The sequence below is a fragment of the Oryzias latipes genome, chromosome 12 (genome assembly GCF_053564925.1).
Source record: "Oryzias latipes strain Hd-rR chromosome 12, Olatipes_Hd-rR_3.1".
Taxonomy (NCBI): domain Eukaryota; kingdom Metazoa; phylum Chordata; class Actinopteri; order Beloniformes; family Adrianichthyidae; genus Oryzias; species Oryzias latipes.
Genome location: NC_136248.1, coordinates 23,910,094 through 23,931,409, shown reverse-complemented (window position 1 = coordinate 23,931,409; position 21,316 = coordinate 23,910,094). Strand labels below are relative to the sequence as shown.

The following is a 21,316-nucleotide window of genomic DNA, read 5'->3' as shown; positions in this document are numbered from 1 at the left end:
CAATGAGCAAACGAGAACACGCTGCAAGAAACACACGCTGTAATCAGAACCAATTATCTGAAAAGGAGCATTCCTTCTCGGCACTACAACCACTCAAGTCAAGCTTGATTAATCTCAATGACTGAGGGAGGATGTGGAATTAGCGGGTATGCAAAAAAACAAAAAAGAAGGAAAGTCCTTGACTTTAAAATATGCAGATTACACCACGGCGATGTTTTGTTTAACTTGTAACATTTTTTTTTGGGTAGTAATCATAAAGTCATTAACACTGTTTGTGTCAGTCAAAAGGCATTCCTCACAGCGACTTCCCAGTGAATTCCCCTGCTTCGGTTTGAACACTTCTCACTTTTCGCTTACAGAAAACACTGGAAGTTTTTTTCCCACAGCTCCACACACAAACACTGCACTTGTCCTAACTTACCACTTCAAAGCAAACCCAAAATCTGGAGACTCTGGCAGTCTGAGGGGGTTAGCTGTTAGTGTATTTTTGAGCTGAAACCCTTTTGAGGAAAATATTGAGAAAGCAGGCAAAACAGCATGGAAATAGAGAGGATGTGAATATTTGTGAAACAAGTCATTACATAATTTGTTTCACCTCAAATGTTTAAGTTCCGCTCCAATCCTCTTCTGACCTATTATAAAAGCATTCCCGCTGGTCTTTTAGTTATAATTATGCTGTTCTTAGCCAAAATCAAAAAACCTGTATCCTTTTCTAGGACAAAGTTTATTCAGAGCAGTAGTTCATCAGGAATCCGCTTCTGAATTGTGACTGTTGCCGTAGAAGTAAGCCTCCACTGATATCCCATCATCTCTTTGTTTATACTCTCTCCGGCTAGCTTACAGCCGCTCACAACCCCAACCTGACATCAGCTATGCAACGAAACGGCGAGCAATATTGGAGCTATTAAGCCATTTTTACCAGATGTCAGCTCAGACGAGAAAAATAAAGATATTAGTTAGATATTAATAAGATATTAGAAGTCTCTGCGAAAAACCAGTGTACATCGATGCTCACTAGATCAGCAAATATAGACCACAATGCATTGCGTCTGAACAATTTTTGCCAAAAAATGTATTTAAATATATCTTTTTATAGAACCATCAACGTTTTTATATTCAGAAGACAGTGGATTAATAAATGATCGTAGCAAAATGCTCACATCAATTAGATTTTCACTTCGCGAAATCGAAGACGTCATATCCCACTTTAAAATAAAATAAAAAGTAGTGAGCACGGTGTGTGAATTGCTTTTAAAATCCAGGGCACTAGATAGTCTCGCACTAGATAGTTTTTTAGTAGTTAGGGGTAAGGGTGGGAATTCGGACATAGCCTAAGTTTAAGCCTAAGTTTTAGGCTTAGAAGAAACCAAAATAGAAGCAAAAGGCGTTTAATGGGAAAACATGTTGACCTCCCACACTTGCCTAGTCCTATAATTTCATTCGCTAAACTCACAGGAAAATGTGCATGGTCAGAATTACAAACAGTTTGTTTAATAGGGTTTTTGTATTGTTTTGGTGTAATAATTTTTTTTTACCATAAGGTGCAATACTGAATAGAGGATGCGCACCAGATTATAGGACAAATACCTAAGGGTTCAAGAGACAGGCCATTGGGCAGAAGGGTTGATGAGAATTTATGTATATTTACTTTCAAACTAATTCAAGTTTGTATTCAGGGATTCATCTAAAACACTGCAAGAATACATTCTTTATTGAATTTCAGTCGTTTCCCATGAGACTTAGAGTTTGAGGCTTTATCACTCTGTTTTTGGTTTCTGATAGACACACAGACCGATGCGGCATAAACATCCACAAAAGCTCACAAACTACACCAATCATAAGACCCTGAGAGTAGCCGTCCTTATGCTGAGTCATTGTTCTGCTGCTTTGCGTTTGAGTTTTGATTCATATGTTTGATTTAAATCCATGTTTAGCTCCCAAAACTTTGTTGAGAATTAAAAAAAAACCTACAACACAGACAAACGGGACTTTTGCTAAGAATTTTTTCAGAGGAACTTATCTGTGGACATTTTCCTTAAACCTGGTTGAAAGTGAGTGTGTGTCAGGATCATTCAGGAAAAGGATCAGTCACGTGGACATCGTGGCCTACATTCCCCTGGTGCAGCTTTGTGGATCGGGTTCTCTCGCTGAACAGTTCAAAGGTCAATGACAGAGGTCTGACGGCTCTCATGTCCGAGTAAGTTTGCTGCCCACTTTTACTCTCACCTCCACGTGTCTTCGAGTCTCCACAGGTTTCCCATTTTCTCGTGTGGGAAGGTGCCGACAGACGTGGATTATCCCACACTGGAGGGAACGAATCAACTAAAGAAACGGCGATTCCAGCTTGAATTGAAACAGTCCGTCTTTGACTAAAACAGTCAATGTTCCTTTTAAAATGTTCCATTAGAGGCCTCAAGAGACGTGGCAGGGTTTTACCAGAAAAAAACCAACACCCATTTTTTGGTTGTCTTTAAATTATATGGTAGATTCTGGCACAGGAAAGCAAACCTGTATGAGTTTTTTGGGAGAAAAAGAAGTAATTCTAGCGTTTCTTTCAGTAAGAATGCTCATTGTGATGCTTTAAGCCATGGAGAAATGTGACAATTCTGCCTAAAATGCACAAAGTCCACACTGAGGAACATCTTTGTGTCGCTCACATCCCTCTGTCAGACTGTCTTTAGTGTGATAATTATTGTCGGGAGCTTCTGTGTGTAATCAAGGAGGGAGGGTCTGGGCAGAGTTACTTTTGTCCCGGCTAAGCCGTCATTTGGTGCCACACGTAATCAGAGGCTGAAATGATCTCTTCCAACATGACTTCTAATTTACCGCAGAGTGACGCAAGCCACAGGCCTCCCTGCATAGCTGTGTGGTCAGGTTGACACGGATGCACCCACCCTGGCACGCTCGAGCACTGCAGTTGGGGGGACGCCACAGATAGAGTTCAGTTTATGTGTGTGTCGTGTAGTAGGCAGGAAAAAGCTCTGTGGATGAGACTCCGGGGTTGGAGGTTTTTCCAGCCAGACCCAGAGGCAGCCTGTGCCCCACTTTGACGGGTTCCTGAGGCAGAAAACAACAAGCTGACTCACTGACTGACCTTGTGTGTGCATTTAAAACGCTGCCAGCCATGTGGTCCCACTGGTCACACTTTTAGATGATTGATTGGAAGCACTTTTAGTTCACAGTTAAGTTCAGACACTTTCGAGACTGATTCCCTTTTGGTGTCATTTATTTAAGTCTGTGATTGAAAAAAATCATATTGATAATTATTTGTGTTTTTATGTTTCTTTTTTTATATTTTTTTATCATTTCATTTCTGGAAATTATTTTTGTTTTCTGAAAGTTTCTTTTTTCTGGATTTCTAAAATGTAATATTTTTTCATTATTTGTTTTGCATTTTTTAATTTTGGTTGTGATCTTTAATATGTTTTTGGTTTGTTTCGATGTCATTTGTACTTCAGGCCCAGATGACAAAATGTACATACAAAAAAGGTGGAGTTGAAAAAAGGAGATTAAAACAATGTTGTAGCTCAACAATATCTCAAAGAGTAAGAGACAACTGAACAAAACCTTTCACTCTCACTGGAAAAAGACCAAATATAGTCTATTTCCAAGATAAAAGATGAAGTGGCTTCAGTGATGAAGGTCCTGAAGCAAAATGAATATTTGAACCTTAATATTGGAGATGGTAGGAAGGTAAATGCGGGGGGGATCCACCAAAAGAAAAATAAGAAAGGTTTGAAAGAGAGATGAAACAGGGTGAAAAGTTGAGAAAAAAGTGACAGAAAAGAAAGATACTTGTTTCTGTTTTATTCCATTTTTTCCTGAATTACTTTTTTCTGCCCAGATCACTTTTATCTGTTTTGGAGACTTCAGAAAAGTCACACACGTTGAACTATTGCTTTGGTCTTCCTTTATCGTGTTTATGCCAACTGTGTACAGAAACACATTACCGGTAAATGTATTTCCTTTCAAAATAAAATAAAATATCTAAATTCTACATTTATATTAAGGATATGCACATCTTATAAGTTATTTAGATGGTCTATAAAATTTTTAGATTTCCCTCAAAAAACAGTATTAAGACAGAAGAAAAAAGGCTGTATTGTCTTTTCAGGAGCAGCGGTATTACAGTTCATCACTGAACACGTCTTTTTTTTGTTCTTATTTTGTAGGAAAAAACCTAACAAGGTCCATCAACTCATCATTAATAAAGATATTTTAGTTTTGTTTTAAATTGTCCCTTTACTGTTATTGTCACAAACTATATCTTAATGTTAGATAATAATCCACAACATATTCTGAAAGCTAAAACTAGCATAATTAATGTTATTAATCCAAAAGGGTTCTGTCCTGTGATCCACCATTGATGCACCATTACATCATATTCAGTTTTGCTTTGATCAACGTTCTCCTATCTGTTGTGTCAAAGCTAATGGCAGACATTTGTGTTGGTGGGTGTAGCTGTTAGTGAATAACTCAAAGGAGCTGATCCTGAACTCATGTTTTCATACAAACACTGTTTTCAAAAGATGAAGACAAGTCCGCCTTTGTGTGGCCTCTTTGTGTCTGAGCAGGAAGCTCGGTTCACAAGACTCAGGGGTGTGAATGCAGTCTGCAACCGAGGAGGAGACGAAGAAGAGACACACTGTTGAAGCTGTGTTTGCACACACATTTATAACTGACTGCAACCGCTTTGACCAGGTGAATGTAAGCTGGCCGTGCCGGTCACCTTCATGTGACCGGTGTGTTGCTGTCACTTCACTCAAACACAACAAACCACAGGTTACAGGAAGGGATTTCACTTTGTAACCCTTGTGCTATCCTAGGCACTTTAACATTGGGAATTGGGTCATCTAGACCCACTAGACAGTGCGCTGAACTTTATTCTTCAATGATTTGTGATCTTCACTGGTGTCCATGGATTAAATAAAATCTTTCCACCTTTATCCACCTTTGTCATGGTAGGGAGAACACGTCAATGTAAGGGTGGGGTCATCTAAGATAGCACAAGGGTTAAAGATCAACTCCAATGAAATATTGGAGAACACCAATGTTTTGAGAGATCCATTAAAGTATTGGTTTTCCTCGTCTGAGCTGACATCCTATTGTACGGCTGGATAGCTCCAATATTGCTCGCCAGTTTTGTTACATTAGGTGTGTTTGGGGGGGGGGGGGGCGCTGTGAGCTAGCAGGAGAAAGTGTACACAAAGGGTTGATGGGAAGTCAGGAAGTCAGGAAGTCAGGTCAGACCCACTCACCAACAGTCCTGGCCAAAACTTGAAGGGGAAATTTCAATGAACCACTTCAGTTCTGCAGAAACTGTGTCCTAGAAAATGACAGGTTTTTATATTTTGGCTACAAACTGCATAATTATGATTAAAAGACCACTGGGTACACTTTTACAATAGATCTAAAGATGGTTGGAGTGGGACTTTAAAGTTGTGTTGCTGTGGAGCTTTCAATTACTTGTTTGAAAATACTGAAATGATTATATGGAGGGTATCTTTACCACTATTAGGTCTATAGAAACATTGTTGAAAAATGAGTAAAACAAGATAAGCAAAGAGGAATCATTAAGAGACTCCTTCAGCAGCTCATCGATACAACGATTCTTTATTTCAACGTCAATTTTCAAAATATTTTTCTACCTGGAAACCCGCCTCCCTCTCTGAGGATTTTATTTACAGGGAAGCTATCCCTTTTGATTTGGTTTAAAGAGCAACATTCAGCTTTAGCTCTGAGGTTGTTCCTTATCCTCTGGTTGTATAAGACTTTCTGTGAGTAAGCAGATCTTTCTACCATAAACTCCTGGTGGAGGGCTCCTCCCCCCGCCTGGCAGAGGACAAGTGGGCCTAACAGTTGGTGTTGAGGAGGTCGTTTGAGGCCTTAAGGTGGTCCAGATGTTCCCTCACGAGAGTCTTAGTCCAAAACGTTTTCTGATAAGAAGCCATCTACAGCTGAAGGCTTTATGCATACAAAAACTGTTGCTTTTGTACCTGGAAATAGTTTATTCTGTAGATACAATTGCCAAAACTTAATTAAATATTTAACCTTTTTTTTGCCGAACTTTTAAACGTCACACACATATTTTCATACATTGTCCTTTTTGGTCCTAAAACAAAATATATATATATTTGTTATTTATTTTATAGTTGGTAGGACATTTTGGATGACCATAGAGAAAATGTTGATGCATGTAAAGTATTTTCCCCCCAAAAAATTGGTAATGGAGTGGTGCTGTTTTCAAAATATATACACGTGTGTGTATGTATGTCTAATTGTGTCTGTCAAAACAGTGGTATAAAAATGAAAGAAAATTGATTTAGGTGCTTAAGGATTCATTCCCCCCCCCCCCCCCCCATTTTTAAGCTGAATAAGGATCTACAATTTCACTGTAATGCAGAGGGTGAATTCATTATTAAAGACAGAAGCTGAATCAATAACTGCACAAAAAGACTCATAGATGACTCATCTATGGGGTCAGTAAAGGAGCTCACAGAGCTCTATGTTGGAGCCTGAGGGGCCTCTATAAGTTCTTGTCTTCCATCAAAGAATACGTTTTTGTCTTCCATCAAAGAATACAATAATTATTTTCTGTCTCCTGAATCTTAATAAAATAAAAATTCTTTATAAAAATACTTTTTTCAGTTGTTGCTGTATTACCACATAAAAACACACAGTCAGACTTATGACTTTAGTTGCAGTTTGACACTTTCAAGCACAACTGATTGCTGCGTGAAGCAATGTTAGCCTAAAGTCAAAGACACAAACCAAAACACTGGCTGAACAGATAAGCAAATGTCTTGATTTTGCTCTCAGAGAAAACTTTAACTTGACCTTCACTTGTTCCACCAGCGTCAGATTAAAATCAGGGCCTGGACCTTCAGTACTGATCTGTTGCATCATTTGACCTCACCCCTGCTTGACTTGCTTGAGGAATGGCAGCATTTCGGCTTCAATGGTGTAACCCAAGAGTGACAGACTTGGTAGACAAAACTAAATAAAGAGTTTCGTTACTTTGAAAACCCAAATTTAGCCCCAGGGTCTTTGAGGTGAGCCCAGAAATCCAAGGAACGGGAGGTGGACCTTGAGCTGCAGGAGCTGAGGAGACAGTTTAATCCTGCACCGCTGGGAGAATACTGATTAGAATTGCTCAGACGTCTGCCACGGCGCTGCCTGTGTGCCTGTGTGTGCGGAGAGCCCTGACAAGCACTGAGCCTTGAACCTGACAGACCCACCTCCCTGTGGCAGATTTATTGGAAGTGTCATTCAGCATTGCAGGGCTGGATCTGAAATTTTCCTGGCAATCTTCTGCCAGTGACGTCACACCGCAAGGTTTCAACAAGATGATACACATCTGAGAGCCGTGCAGGCTGCAAACAGACACAGGAGTGGTCTCGGGTGGAGTTTCACAGTGCATACACCTTGTGTGATTACATCATCTCCTGACTATGCTGGTTCCACCTTTTTAAACCTGGTTTCCGTCAGATAGTCATCACTTCACTTCCTTGTTTTCTTGTTTTTGCAAAGTAAAATAATCTAGATTTTGTACTCTCCGCTCAGATTAATCTGAAGTTTGGTCATTTTCAGATTTTATTTCAAACGGAATTTCTTAAAACAATTCCATCATACAGTCACTCCATTTAATGTAATTTATTTAAAAGAAAACGAAATATGTACATTTTTCTCTTGAATGCAGTTGCTGAAGATGCAAGTATGTCTGTGTAAGGATTTCTGGCCAAACATCAGTGTGGTATGCTATGCTAACATTGTCAAACATTGCCATCTACTGGTTATAAAGTCACGGTGACGTCGGAATCTGGCAAATCCACAACAATGTAAAAAATGATCATCAGTATTTTTGTTTAGCAGTTGATGTGTGGGTTTAACCCTTGTGCTATCCTAGGCATTTTAACATTGGGAGTTGGGTCATCTAGACCCAGTAGACAGTGCTCTGAACCTTTTTTCTTCAATGATTTGTGATCTTCACTGGTGTCCATGGATTACATGAAATCTTTCCACCTTTATCCACCTTTGTCATGGTAGGGAGAACACGTCAAAGTAAGGGTGGGGTCATCTAAGATAGCACAAGGGTTAAATAGAATATTTAAAAAAATAAAAGCTGAAAAACTGTGTTGGCTGCAAAGTGGGGAGCATTTTTTTTTATTTAAAAAAATGTATAGTTTATCATAAAACACAGATACACACAGATGATAACATTGTGTTTTTAAGAAGACTAACTGCAACTGAGAAAAACAGAAATTCAGACAAGCCTGGAGGTGTTATGATCTCAGTGGCTTGGTCCAACCATGTAAAAACAACAGTATATGGGTCCAACCAGCCTTGTTAGGCAACGCTCCCTTCCTATGTCTCCATCTTCTGGTCATTTTTGGTAGTGCAGTCCTCTGGAGTTATTGAGCCCACTCCTGACTGTTTTTTGATTCCAGTTGTCTTTTTCATCTTCCAGCCTGACTTACTTCTTGGATTATCTTTACCTTTTGGACAGCTCTGACCCCAAACCACACCAGTTTCTGTATTTCACCACCTTCCTTCAGAAATTACTACACAGATTTCTCTTCACCAGAAGGCTTTCAACCATGACACTCACACACACAGGCAGTCTGATACATCCTTATTTATTCTTAAAATCAACAAAACAAAGTTGTCTCTTTAGAAAACGGCGAATTTGTTATACTTGATCAAAATAAGCAACAAGTATTGTAATAACCCAAATTGTAAAACAGAAGCTCCACAAAATCTGCCTCAGGCTTTCTAGCAGTGTCCGGTAGTGTTTCATTTTTAAACTGTAATCACCTGTAAAATATATTCTTCCCGGGTAGAGTCCACTAACCAGTTCATGACAGCTTTAACTTTTAAGAATAGAATAGCAAATAGAATAGCGAATAGAAAATTTAGCAGCAGCTCCCTTGAGCAAGAAAACAACATATGTAAGAGGTAGCAAACAACGAATATGTAAAACTGTTAGAAATACGGTGCTGTTTTCTGTCCGGATTCACGGCTGAGACTGCTTTTGGATACAAGCTGCCTCTTAGTCTCTTTGTTTTTGTTCGTATTGACCTGATGCATCACCTGCCAGAGGGCAACAGGTCCAAGAGGTGGTGTCCAGGGTGGAATCTGTCATTGGCGATCCTATGGGCTTTATTTAGGCAGTGAGAGTGGTAATATCTGGCAGAGAGCGGCCAATGATTTTTTTCCTGCTGTCCGAACAACTCTCTCCATTCTCTTCAGCATCCTACTTACAAAAAAAATTGTGTTTTATAAAGAAACAAAAACCTTTGCACTATTAAAACAATTATTTTTCAGAAAGTAAAATAAACATTTAAAATATATTGGCTGCATTTTTCTGTTTTGCAAAACACATTAGAAATGAAAGTATAATCTGCAAGTTGGAGTAGTAGATGCTAAATTCACTTTGAAAAGTTCAGATTTGTAAACAAAAAAAATTAATTAATAAATAAAACATTTAAAAATACAAACACCATATGGTTGAATTTAATGAAAAGCAATGTATATAATTTGCAGAATTAGCTGCAATCATCGTCTTAACTAAAGTATAGATTTTTTACATGACCACAACCTGGGTGCATGTGAGGGAATGCAGCAACAGATCTGAATTTGGTAAAAGTTTAAAACACCTTTAAGGATGAAAGTATGTTTTTTTCCCCCATTGTTTCTCATTTCACAAAGTCTGTGGAGGATATGAAGCTTTCCTGTTTGTGTTCAATGAGACCAAAACCAAAAGTAGGCCTATATAATGCAATCACATGAAGGAGTTGAATATTTTGTAATGTTTAAGGATTATCACAGCAATAAAAGGTAAAATATAATGTAAATATATTTTTTCAATAATTAAAAAAAACATAAAACAAAAACTATTTTTTAAACTTCATAAAATATTAACGTATGTAGAGTTTCTATTGGATTCTTTGGAAAATAAAAGTTGAAATTTTTATATATATACACACGCATGCACACACACGCACGCACACACACTAACCACAAATGAATGACTTTATTATGACAAGACATAAATGTAGAAAGAGGACAAAACTGATCAAATGTAGCAGTCATGCATCTCAAACGGTCCCATCCTCTCAAAGGAGCCACCTTCTGACACCTGATTGGCTCCCGCCGCTCGTCTTCCTCCAATCACACAGCCGTTCTGGCTCCGTTCGTTACATCACCAGCATGGCGGAGAGACGAGCAGGAATTCCGGGTAGAGCAACTCTCGGTTGCCCGGCGACCAGCGACCCGTCGCAGCTAACCAGCTGTTAGCAGCTTCTGCTTGGACACAGCTGCCAGGGCAGCTCGAGAACAGGGCAGACTCTTCCGGGGATGAAGACAAGTGCTTCACCCTGATGCTCAGAGTTGGACCGCTGGGAGCTTTGTTTCCACAGGAAGTCCTCGAATGAACTAAAGACGAATTCTTTTTTTGTGCAGAAGTGACAGCATGGAGCTCCTGTACCTGGACGAACTGTCTCACGGACTGGCAAACTTGTCCATGTTTCCGTACTTTGACATGGCGCACTACATCGTGTCCGTTATGGCGCTGCGGGAGCAGCCAGGTATGTTTTTAATTAGTGATGCGTTGAAACACGAAGCTTCGCTTAAGGAAAGTCACCCCACTGCCACGCAACCACAGAGACAAACACGAGCACGCGCCATTAAAAAACATCATCTGTAAAGTTAATATGCAATTTTTTAAACCATAAAATTCACCTTCAGGGCTTTGCTGCTGAAAGTAATGAGATTAACAAATTTGTAATTAGTTTTGATGTAAACTGCAGATCTTTTAATTCTAATCATAAGTAGGCTAATTTATATGGAGCCCTAAACATGACATTTTAGATAAATAGTTTTCTCAAATTAATTGTTCCTAAGAATGAGCATTTATTAGCCTTTTCGTGGCACAAATAGGCATTTTAATATGTTAAGTTCCTACTAATATTTTGTTCACACAAAATGCTAACTTTTGCGCGCATGCATGAAAAATGCGAACTTGTGGGCTCAAAATGCGAACTTGTGGGCTCAAAATGCGAACTTGTGGGCACAAAATGCAAACTTGTGGGCTCAAAATGCGAACTTGTGGGCTCAAAATGCTAACTTGTGGGTTCAAAATGCTAACTTGTGGGCTCAAAATGCTAACTTGTGGGCTCAAAATGCTAACTTGTGGGCTCAAAATGCTAACTTGTGGGCTCAAAATGCTAACTTGTGGGCTCAAAATGCTAACTTGTGGGCTCAAAATGCTAACTTGTGGGCTCAAAATGCTAACTTGTGGGCACAAAATGCTATCTTGGGCCTTCAAAATGCTATTTTGGGCCTGGAAAATGCTATATTGGGCCTGCAAAATGCTATTTTGAGCCTGCAAAATGCTATTTTGGGCATGCAAAATGCTAATTTGTGCGCGCAAAATGATACTTTGTGCGTGCTAAATGCTAACTTGTGCGCACTAAACGCTAAATTGTGTCAGCTAAATGCTAATTTGTGTGCACAATAGGCAAATTTTTTTGCATATAATGCCAATGTTTAAATTTTTGACAGGAAATACTTACTTCGGCACACAAAATACCAAATTGTGGCCACATGTTATTAATTTGAGGGAACAATTTGTTTTATGTTAACGTCCTGTCTAGGGCTCCATACATGTTACAGTATAAAAGGAAACTCAAAGATGACTTTTAAACTTGTGCTTCCTGACTTAAAGGTTAATAGAGTACTTGTATGTTAAAAAAAAGGTTTGTTGACAGACTCTTTGTAAAGAAAAGTAATGAACTTTTTTGTTTAGAATTTGAAAAGGCAAAATGTTACGGCACACCTATTAAAAATTATTCTTATTTGCTCAAATTCAAGGCTGTGGCTGTTTATCAGCTGAAATTCGGAGGGTTTTAGGGTGTGGGGCACTAAAAACGCTCTGCAGTTTGCTGTTGTTACTCCTCAGATAAGATCCTCCAAACTGCTGTAACAGTTCAATGCTGCATTCAAATGCAGAGTTCAGATGTAGTCAAATAAATGAGGGGTCACCTCTGCCCCATGGTGCAGACAGGATGCCCCCCCCCAAAAAAAAAAACAAAAAAAAAACAAACAAACAAAAAAAAAACCTACAGCATTCCAGGCTAAGCTAAAATTCCAGTGAAAAACATTGAATCTTCCTGGTTCTTTGAGAAATGCATCTGAAATGGTTCAGTGTGCAGCTTTAAGGCCTCAAAGAAACCTCTCCATGTCCTAAAAAGTCGTGTAAATTAACTTATTTAGGAAAACATGATTATATCATTGAAGGAACTTGTTTGTAAAATAATAAGATGGTGCATTCCGAAGTCAAAAAGTTAATTCAGCTAATGGAAAGGTGCATCTTTCTAAACTGTAGAACAAAGTTATCATAATTTGAATAACGGAGGGAAATAGCAAAACCATGCAGCTTCTTTTAATGAAAAAAAAACAACTTTAACTTTATAAAGTAATTGAGTCAGAGTAGGTGTTATGTCACTGGCTCTGTGGAGTCGGGTGGACTTTTAACATCATCTTTCCACGTGCATGCAGCCCCATTGTAGTTCAAACCTATTTTGGATCATGCCTCGCCAAGCATCCACGCTCTTGACCTTTTCACTAATTGTCCCTCACTGCTGTGGGTAGAAGTATGCACAAACAATACGCCATGCAACGGCCCTCTTGTCCGTAGTCTTCTGGGTTCTAAATTTTTTTTTTTTTTAAAAAGTGGCTGAACTTTTTGAAGATTAGGGAGGAATGTCCTAGAACTGGAGACAAAAGGTTTGGCCATTAAAAGTTAACGCTTTACTTCTTCCCAAAAAGGAAAGGAATCGCAGAGATGGTCCAGCCCTCCTTTTCTTCTCTTTCCGGCGGTAAATCCTCTGAAACCTCCTCCAACAAATCTAGCAAAAATGGAGACAGAAAAAGTCCTTTCTGCCATAAGAGAGAAACTGAAGCGGTGTTGTTATTTCTTTATGCAGTAGTTGAATCTCTTTAAAAGTGAAGTCCAAATTAGTTTTTTAGCAGAGGAAGAGTAAAGACGCGGCTGCCCTTTTAGGATGAAAGCAGAAATTCTACACTGGCTTCTTTGTGCCTAAAAGACTTGAGCAACTTCTTTATACGGCGATCAGTGCTCTCTTTTTGTGGACAAATCCAATGGAAACTGGCTCTAAAAATTCCCAAAAAAGGAAGGACAGTGTTTGCTTTCATCCTGCCAGAAGCTGTGCTGATCCATGACAGGAGTTCTGGAATAATAACTTGGCTATTTTTGATAGAACAACATGAACGGAAGTAAGAGGGAGTTTGGACTGTTGGCTGTAAGGGTCCTGACTGTAGTTGTAGAAGGTCACACACGTGAAAAGCAGACAGCTTCAGCCGCTCGTGCTTGTTTGTTTGAGAAGGAGGCGTTAGAATGCGCAAGCCGCCGCCTTACATCTTTCTGCCTGAGGGAGACGGGCTTGAAACGTGAAATTCACCACACGTTCCTTCAAAACCTTCTTCAGGATCAGCTCTGACTTTGCAGTGATATGGCCCCCTCTTCGAGCTGTGGTAGAGTGGGTGCCGCCTTGAACCCAACGCGTTTTCCAAATCTCTGTATGAAAAAGCAGAAATGTTTTTTAAAATGCGGCTTGTTGACCCACCCATGTGGTTCCTCGGACTCTGCTTGTTGGTTATTTTTGAGATTAAAATGTCTAAAATTGCATTTTATGACTATTTTCTGAAGTGCTCCTCCTGGTCTTTGCTGCTGTAGGACAGGAGTTACCAAACCTGAACAGTTTTAAACTTGTTTAAAACCTGTTTTTGCACAACCGTCCACGATTTCTGCACATTTGCTACTAAGATGTTTACACTTACTAAACAGACTGTTAGAGGAAACTTTAAAAAAAACTGTTTTCCTAAGAAATGCTAAAAGAGTTCTTAGATTGAGGGCTTTAAATTTAACCAGTTCCTCTTTAGGAGTCTCTAATCTATCGGTAATCCTCAGATTACTCTTTTGATCCTGAAGGTGGTGGCAGCAACTCAAGGCAGGTGAGGCTGGATTAACCGAGAGCTGTCTTTCTGACGTTGGGTGTCTTTTTATTTTATTTGAGGTAAATGAAAGAAAAAAAGAATGGAGTTTTCTCCAGAGAGAAAACAGAGTTGCTGATGAATTCCACGATGTATAAAAGTCATTTTTCTGTACTTTGATCTTTTATCTTCAGAGTAAACATGATAAACTCACCTTTATGACACTGAGCTGTGCACAAGTTAATGTTTAGAGACCTGAAGGCCCACATCATCGGTCAGATGAGTGCAAAGTGTATACATCAAAAATTATTCAAGAATTTCCTGCCGAGTTTTACAGGATTTTTTAAAAGAATTCTGCACAGGGAAATACTTGTTTACAGGAAACGTTTGTGTTGTTGTGCAGGAGCTCTGGAGGTTTCCAGAGCCAGCCCCTTGGCCTGCTGGTTCAGCTCTATGCTCTACTGCTTTGGGGGGGCAGTGCTGTCGGGGATCATGCTGGCCGAACCCCCTGTGGCGCCTCTGTCCAACGGCACTGGGGTTCTCCTTGCCTCGATCGTCTGGTAAAAAGCTGAAAAACAGAACAATAAAGAATAAGAAAAGATCCACAATCTTCTCCTATTTTGGAGAGTTTTGATGTACAAAGTACTTCCTGTATCTATTGCAGCTTCTCTCTCTTCTTTTTTTTTCCATTCATGGTCTTTGGTGCCCCCTTCAGGTGGCAGATTAAATGACACCTCTTTAAAATTAAAAGTTTACGGTGCCCTCTAGTGGCGAAAAGAGAATTTTTCTAACATGTGATCCGTGTCTTCACAGGTACCTGATCTTTTACTGCCCCAAGGACGTGGTTTACAGCAGTGCAGCCTTGCTGCCCCTCAGGCTGGTGCTGTCAGGAATGAAGGAGGTGACGAGGACATGGAAGGTCCTTGGAGGAGTCACTCAGGCACGCCAAAAGTACAAGGACAGTCTGCTGGTTATGATAGCCATTGGCTGGGCCAGAGGTCAGTGAGTGAGTCTGTTGACTTAGTTTAATTTCATTTGGGGGTTTTCTTGAAAATAAGTGTCTCAAGCAGCTGCCTCTTGTCGTCTCTCCAGGTGCTGGAGGAGGTCTCATCAGCAACTTTGAGCAGCTCGTTCGAGGCGTTTGGAAGCCAGAGACCAACGAGCTCCTCAAGATGTCTTAGTGAGTCTTTACCAGCCCTAAAGTACACCTATGTGCATGTTTGACCTGAGGAAACAGGGTTTGGTGTTTGTCTTCACAAGATAAATGAAGTCTCACTCCTAACTGTATCGTTTATAAAAACCTTTAACATCTGAGATGATGCCGGCAACACCTAAATAACACACAATCTTTGACCTACCGTAACTCTTCAAGCGTTTTGCCCGATCAACGTGAGTCAGCTGCAAAGAAAAGCGGATTTTCATAACAGTGCAAAAAATGTCAAATCTGGAGCTAAAGCTCAGGTGTGGAGGGTTTAAAAGGGAACAGTGTAATAAAAATAAACACAAAAAGCAGAATCACACATGGTGCAAAAAGTCAGAATTAGCCAAAGGCTGGTTTTCATCTGCAGCTCCATGGGCCATGATGTAAAAAGGCAAAAAAGCACTCATGCATATACAATAAAATAAAATACAGAACACGTAGCCGTTTACTATACAATTAAAACTAAATACAACATTACAACATTTAATCACAACATCAGTAGTTGGTATTAGCTGGTTTGCTTACAATCTGTGCACCATAACCCATGAGGCTAAAATGTAGTTCTTGTCCTGTAGAGACAAACACTGGGGAGGGCAGACTCCCTCAGATAGGTGATCTCCAACACTTTTTAAGCCACGGATCCATTTTAAGTCTGACAATATTGTCACACACCAGCCTGTACAAGGCTGAAGTCCAGTTTTTTTTCTAGCATTTGGTCTGTTATTATTAAAATACAAAATTATAAAATCAAATTTTTTGAAACAAAAATGGTCCATCATGAAATCTAGTGTGAGAGGTCAGTTTCAAAACACCTGTAGATATTTGACAGAAGATGAAGTTGAACTGAAACAAAGAGGCTGGTTTTTACTTTAGTTATTTTTATTTAGCCTTTATGTATCCAGGCAGGCAGGACAGATCAAGAACAACATTCTTATTAACAACTGTCGCAAGACCTTTTGAGAGGAAAGGAAGGAAGAATCTAAATTTCTAAGGCAGACGCCATCTTCAGCCTCGTCTGACTATTAAGGTGCACCAAAATAAAATGATATAGCTGTCTTTTTTTCAATAAATAGAATTATAAATGTGAATCCACAGTGCTGGCAACTTTATAATCAGAAAAGAAAAGAATAAAGAAATACTCAGAGATGCAACTTTGAGCTCATTTTTCTTTATATCCATCATCATAAAAATGCAATAAGAACTTGGAAAAAAACACCCCAAAACACTTTTTTCTTTTTTAAATTAGATTTTGAATTTTCTTTCAAGTCAAACGTCTTTTCTTCAGCTTCCTTACTGGATCTTTGCTGTGGAAGGAAACTTAAATCATTATTATTTTTTTTAAACTTTCTTTTAGCGGTTGGAACAAATTTTGCAAGTATGATAAACATGTGAACTAGGACAACATCTTGACATGTGTGAAGAGGAAAATCATAGCCGGATGTGAAAAAGAGAAACCGTCTGTTTTATAAAATAAAACTTCCTTTAGAATTATTTAATAAATAAAACAGAAGTGGTGTAAGTTTCTTTTCCTCTGTGGCCGGGTATCAAGTGACCCACGCGTTGGGGCACTACTGGTCTATAAGATTTTATGAATATACATGGTTTCCCATTTGTTTCATCTGTATTTTTTTCCGCACGGCTTTTTTAGCCCCACAAAGATCACCCTGATCGGGGCGGTGCTGTTCACTCTCCAGCAGACCCACTACCTTCCAGTGCAGAAGCACCACCTGATGCTCGTCTACACCATCTTCATTGTTGTCAATAAGGTCAGTCTAGGGGTTTATATGGATGAAGCTGAGGTGGTGAGCTCGTTTTGGTAGATTTTATCAATAATAAAAAAAAAAAATAACAGTTGAGATGCTGGATATTTTGAAGACATTGGGTGCATATGTTTTTTTTCTTTTTTCCTGCTAGATCTCGTCTTTTAAATGACCTTCCTTCTTTGGCTTTTTGAAGCTCTTGCTTCAGTGACTCACATTAGTCTGTATTACCCGCAGAGCTGGAGTTTTTGCATCATGTTCTCCAGCTTACATCATCATCCCCCCTTTTCTCAGGGAAACGCGCTCTCTTGACTGAGACACAGATAAATCTACTGCGTCTGCTTTCAACTGATTGTTCTTCAGATCGCTCTCTCTGACTGATCTGTCAAATTAACAGCAAACGCTTTCATCAGATTTATGAGCTGTGTCCAAGCCTGCTATTTATAATTGTGCGCTCAGGCTAATTCCGATTATTCTCAGTCATTCACTAATTTAAAGTAAATACAAATCCTGTAATTTAATGTGTGCATGTTATCATTTAAAATGGTTTTCCTTTTTATTTAGTAAGACTCGATTCCAGTTATGAATTTGAGCTCAATGTCTGCTATTTTTCAGTTTTTAACAATAAAAGCGTTTGTCTCTTAGTAGATGTTGGTAGTTTTTCAGATAAAAGTTAAGAAGTTTTACGCTGGAAGATCACAGCATTATAACAACCAAGACTTTTTTTTACTGAAACACAGAATTCATTTGTAACTTGAAAAATTAATAGTTTTGGAGAACGGGACATAATACATTATTTTATTAAAAGTTATATCTCATTGTGGAATTAGAAGCTTCAAAAATATGCCTAGAAATAATAACTTATCAGTTACAGACTGAATATTTGTACATCTGTAGTGCACAGACGCACAATATCCTGAAAAACAACTAAATCAATATTCAATTTTGAGTATAAATTCAGTTCTTCTTTATTTTTGGGCTGTTCTATTTGGAGGTTGCATACGGAAAATCATCTCCCTCCATCTTATCTTCTGCATCCTCCTCTCTCACACCACCTTCATGTCCTCCTCCATTACATCCCTGAACCTCCTCTTTGGTCTCGTCATTCCTGGTAGCTCCAACCTCAGCATCTCTGTTCTTCCTCTCAACATGTCCAAACCATCTCAGTCTGCTTCCCTTCATTATCTACCAGGAGCTTTTACTCAGATGGTTTCATTGGTGATTCTATTCATCCTTTTTTCTCTGCACATTTCCTTTGTTCTTCAAAATGGACACCAGGACATTTGTCCTCCAAGATCCTGTTAAACAGCTCAGCCAGAAACAGTCCTGTCATCTCTCCCATTCAAGTATGTTGTCAGCATCAACTGCCACTTCACTCTTCATCCTCTCAACATTCATCTCACTTCTCCTCACTGATCTTTCTGGCTACTTCCTGCTGTTGCAATTTATTGCAAACATGTTGGAGCTTTATAATCTCCTGAATATTCCAATAAGGGCAACTAGTCCTTTCTTTTAGCTCAGGTGACCAACAGATTGCATTTAGGGATTTAGGTGTTATCTCCGTACCGATGAAGTTCCTGTTTTTGTTGTTTTTTATTATTTTAGGTTGAGTTTTCTGTTGGGTTTGATTTCTTTGATCATCTTCAGCACTGTCCCACAGTAGTATTGCAAAAGACAAGCTTTTGTCATCTTTAACTTTTAGTTTCTTCCCTTCTTTTTTAGTCTCGGATCATGCTGACTGGCTCCTCTTCCTCACCTTTCGCCACTATCGAGTCGGTTCTTTACAAGACCCTTTTTGCAGGCCACTCCCCTTACTCCGCCCTCACGGGTGAGGCAAAGGAAGCGTGCATCAATAACGACAACGCAAAAAGGGAAGCTAAGGAGAATGGATCCTCCAGATCTCCCAGTGCTGCCGTGGAAGGACGAAGCAGCTCCTTGAGAGCCAAAGAGGAGTCTACGAGCTCAGACACAAAAGACTCCAAGAAGATCAACTAGCTCGCCTTTAGCATGTAGCAGTTTTTCAGCAGCAGGGTTATGGAGTCATATTTGTCTGATTTGCTGTGTTTGTATGTTTGTTTTGTTTTTTGTTGAAGTGGATGAAAGCATTTTCTTTGACAAAAGCTTTTGAATGTGCTGGACTTCTGCAAACTCTGCACCTTTCTCTGGGAGCTGTGAAGGACTTCCTGTTCAGGGGGGGGGGACTTCACAGGACGCTTTGACCAAATACACCTTCAAATATATATTTATTTTTAGAGCAAAAAAATTTATATTCATATTTCAAGGTTTTGGGGACCAATGCTGTTTACCTGCTGGATTAAGAATGTATTCGCGCTTTTGTTTAAAGTCTAAAAAAGTTTAAAATTTCTTATTCTAACGCTTCTTTTTAAAAAGATATTCAGATGTTTTATTATATTTTTGCAGAATAAATGCACTCTTGAATGTCAAATTTATAGAAATGGAATGCAACTATATTTTGTTGGATTGAATGCCTTAAATGAAAACTGACAATAAACAGGTTTCAGTGAGATGTCGCCTTTCTTTATGATTTAATGGTTACAACTCAGTTCTGGAAAAGTTGAGACTTTTATTTATGATATGATGTCATGTAGGATTAGAAGTCTACCTCAGGTTTCACAGTTGCTGAACCAGGCCTGTGTTTAGTGCTGTGTAGCGTTTTTTGTCCCAGTTTAAAGATGGACGAACAGCTACATTTTGGTTACCAGACATTTTTATGGTCGTCTTTACGTTTGTTTTTTTGTCTATTTATGCACTGAATTTTCTCTATAGGTGAAGATCTTTCACTCCAGGGCTTTTCTATTTCTGCTTAATCTTAAAAAAAAAACATTTTTTTGCCTCTGGCACAAATTAAATCAGCATCCAATTTCAAACAATTTTTTAATTGAAAGTGCAAATTTTGTTTTTTGTTGGTTTATAGATCTGTTGTGAAAATATGCCTGGACTGGGAGGTTGGGAAAGGTTAAAAATTATAAACTAGTTTTTTATTTACCTAAATTAGCAATATTTAGATGGAGTTGGGGGACAGATGGGGGCGCGAGAAGAGGTCCAAGTGTTGGAGCAGGACCGGAGACAAGACAGAAGTGAGGTTCTTCTGGACAGTTCACCCTCCCCTGGTGGAGCCGTGAGCTGCAGACACAGCCACTCAGGATCCATTTGGTGGTTTAAATAAATATAAAAATATATATAAAAATAAAATCCTGCCATTGCTGCAAATATGCAGCTCTCTAATAACTCTCCCCACTCTGATGAAGCAGAGAGGGGAGAGCACGACATGAGCTGAAGCAAGACAGGTGGCCGTTCGCTGTTTACGCAGACAGAGTTGCTAGAGTGTGCAGTATTCCACTCAAATCGGGGAAGTTTTTGCTAAAATTGGGCTGTTTTTTGCCCAATCTGACAACACTGCAGACAGACACCACGCTCGCATGAACTCCATAAGTAAATTCAAGCACTTTATTGTTTGCATTAAAGAAAAACTGTGATGAAAGTATCGATCTCATTATGCTAGTGTCGATACTTTACCTTGGTATCGATACTCAGATTGAAATGCCGACCCTTCCTGAAAATAAATTAAATGAAGGTACTTAACAGTAAACCCAGGCCAAAGCGGCCTAAAAAAAAAAAAAAAACAAACTGAGCATAACAAGACACATCAGGAGGTTTTATATTGGCCAGCCAGACCATTGACACCAACAGCACGGAGCTAATACAACGCAAAATAACTTTTTGGAAGTTTTACATGAACATGAACTTAAGTCATTATTTTAACAAGGATTTAGTTAACTCAAAAAATTAACTAATATTTATAAACTAAAAGTTCAAATGAACAATCCCAGTTCCCCCCTCCTCCTCTGCTGTGGGTGGTAAGGTCCTTCCAATAAAAAGCAGCTTCACCCTCAACCATTTCTTTGGAATGACTACAAATAAATACATTGGAATTAAAGTAGACACTCTATACCAGTGCGTGCCAGCCATGCACTTAAAAATTGTATGCCAGCCATCAGGAAGAAGAAGAAACGAAAAGAAAAAAAGGAGACAGTTCTTTGAACCAAGAAGAACTCCACAGGTGACAAATATTAGATCCAGGAAGTTATTGATTAAAACTTAAGATATAAGAATAAGAAAAACGAAATATGTGTGGAGGAGGATCTGTAAGCTAGCAGGAGAGAGTGTCAACAAAGAGATGATGGGAAATGAGGTCAGACCCACTCTTCGCCAACAGTCCCGCCCCCCCTGCTTTGCAGAAATTGTCATTTAAAAGGACACAGTTTTTTAATTTTGCCTAAAAAAACAGAATTTAAAGACCACTGAGAATGCTTTTAAAATA

At 39.1% G+C, this 21,316-nt stretch overlaps 1 protein-coding gene across 1 annotated transcript; it reads left to right on the top strand.

Moving 5' to 3' along the window:
- Positions 1–10,184: 10,184 nt before the first annotated feature.
- Positions 10,185–19,499, top strand: tmem38b (transmembrane protein 38B). Its single transcript, XM_004074581.5, has 6 exons — positions 10,185–10,586; positions 14,417–14,573; positions 14,827–15,011; positions 15,106–15,193; positions 16,863–16,980; positions 18,697–19,499. The coding sequence occupies exons 1-6, from the start codon at positions 10,472–10,474 to the stop codon at positions 18,967–18,969; spliced, it is 936 nt and encodes a 311-aa protein (XP_004074629.1). The 5' UTR covers positions 10,185–10,471; the 3' UTR covers positions 18,970–19,499.
- Positions 19,500–21,316: the final 1,817 nt, after the last annotated feature.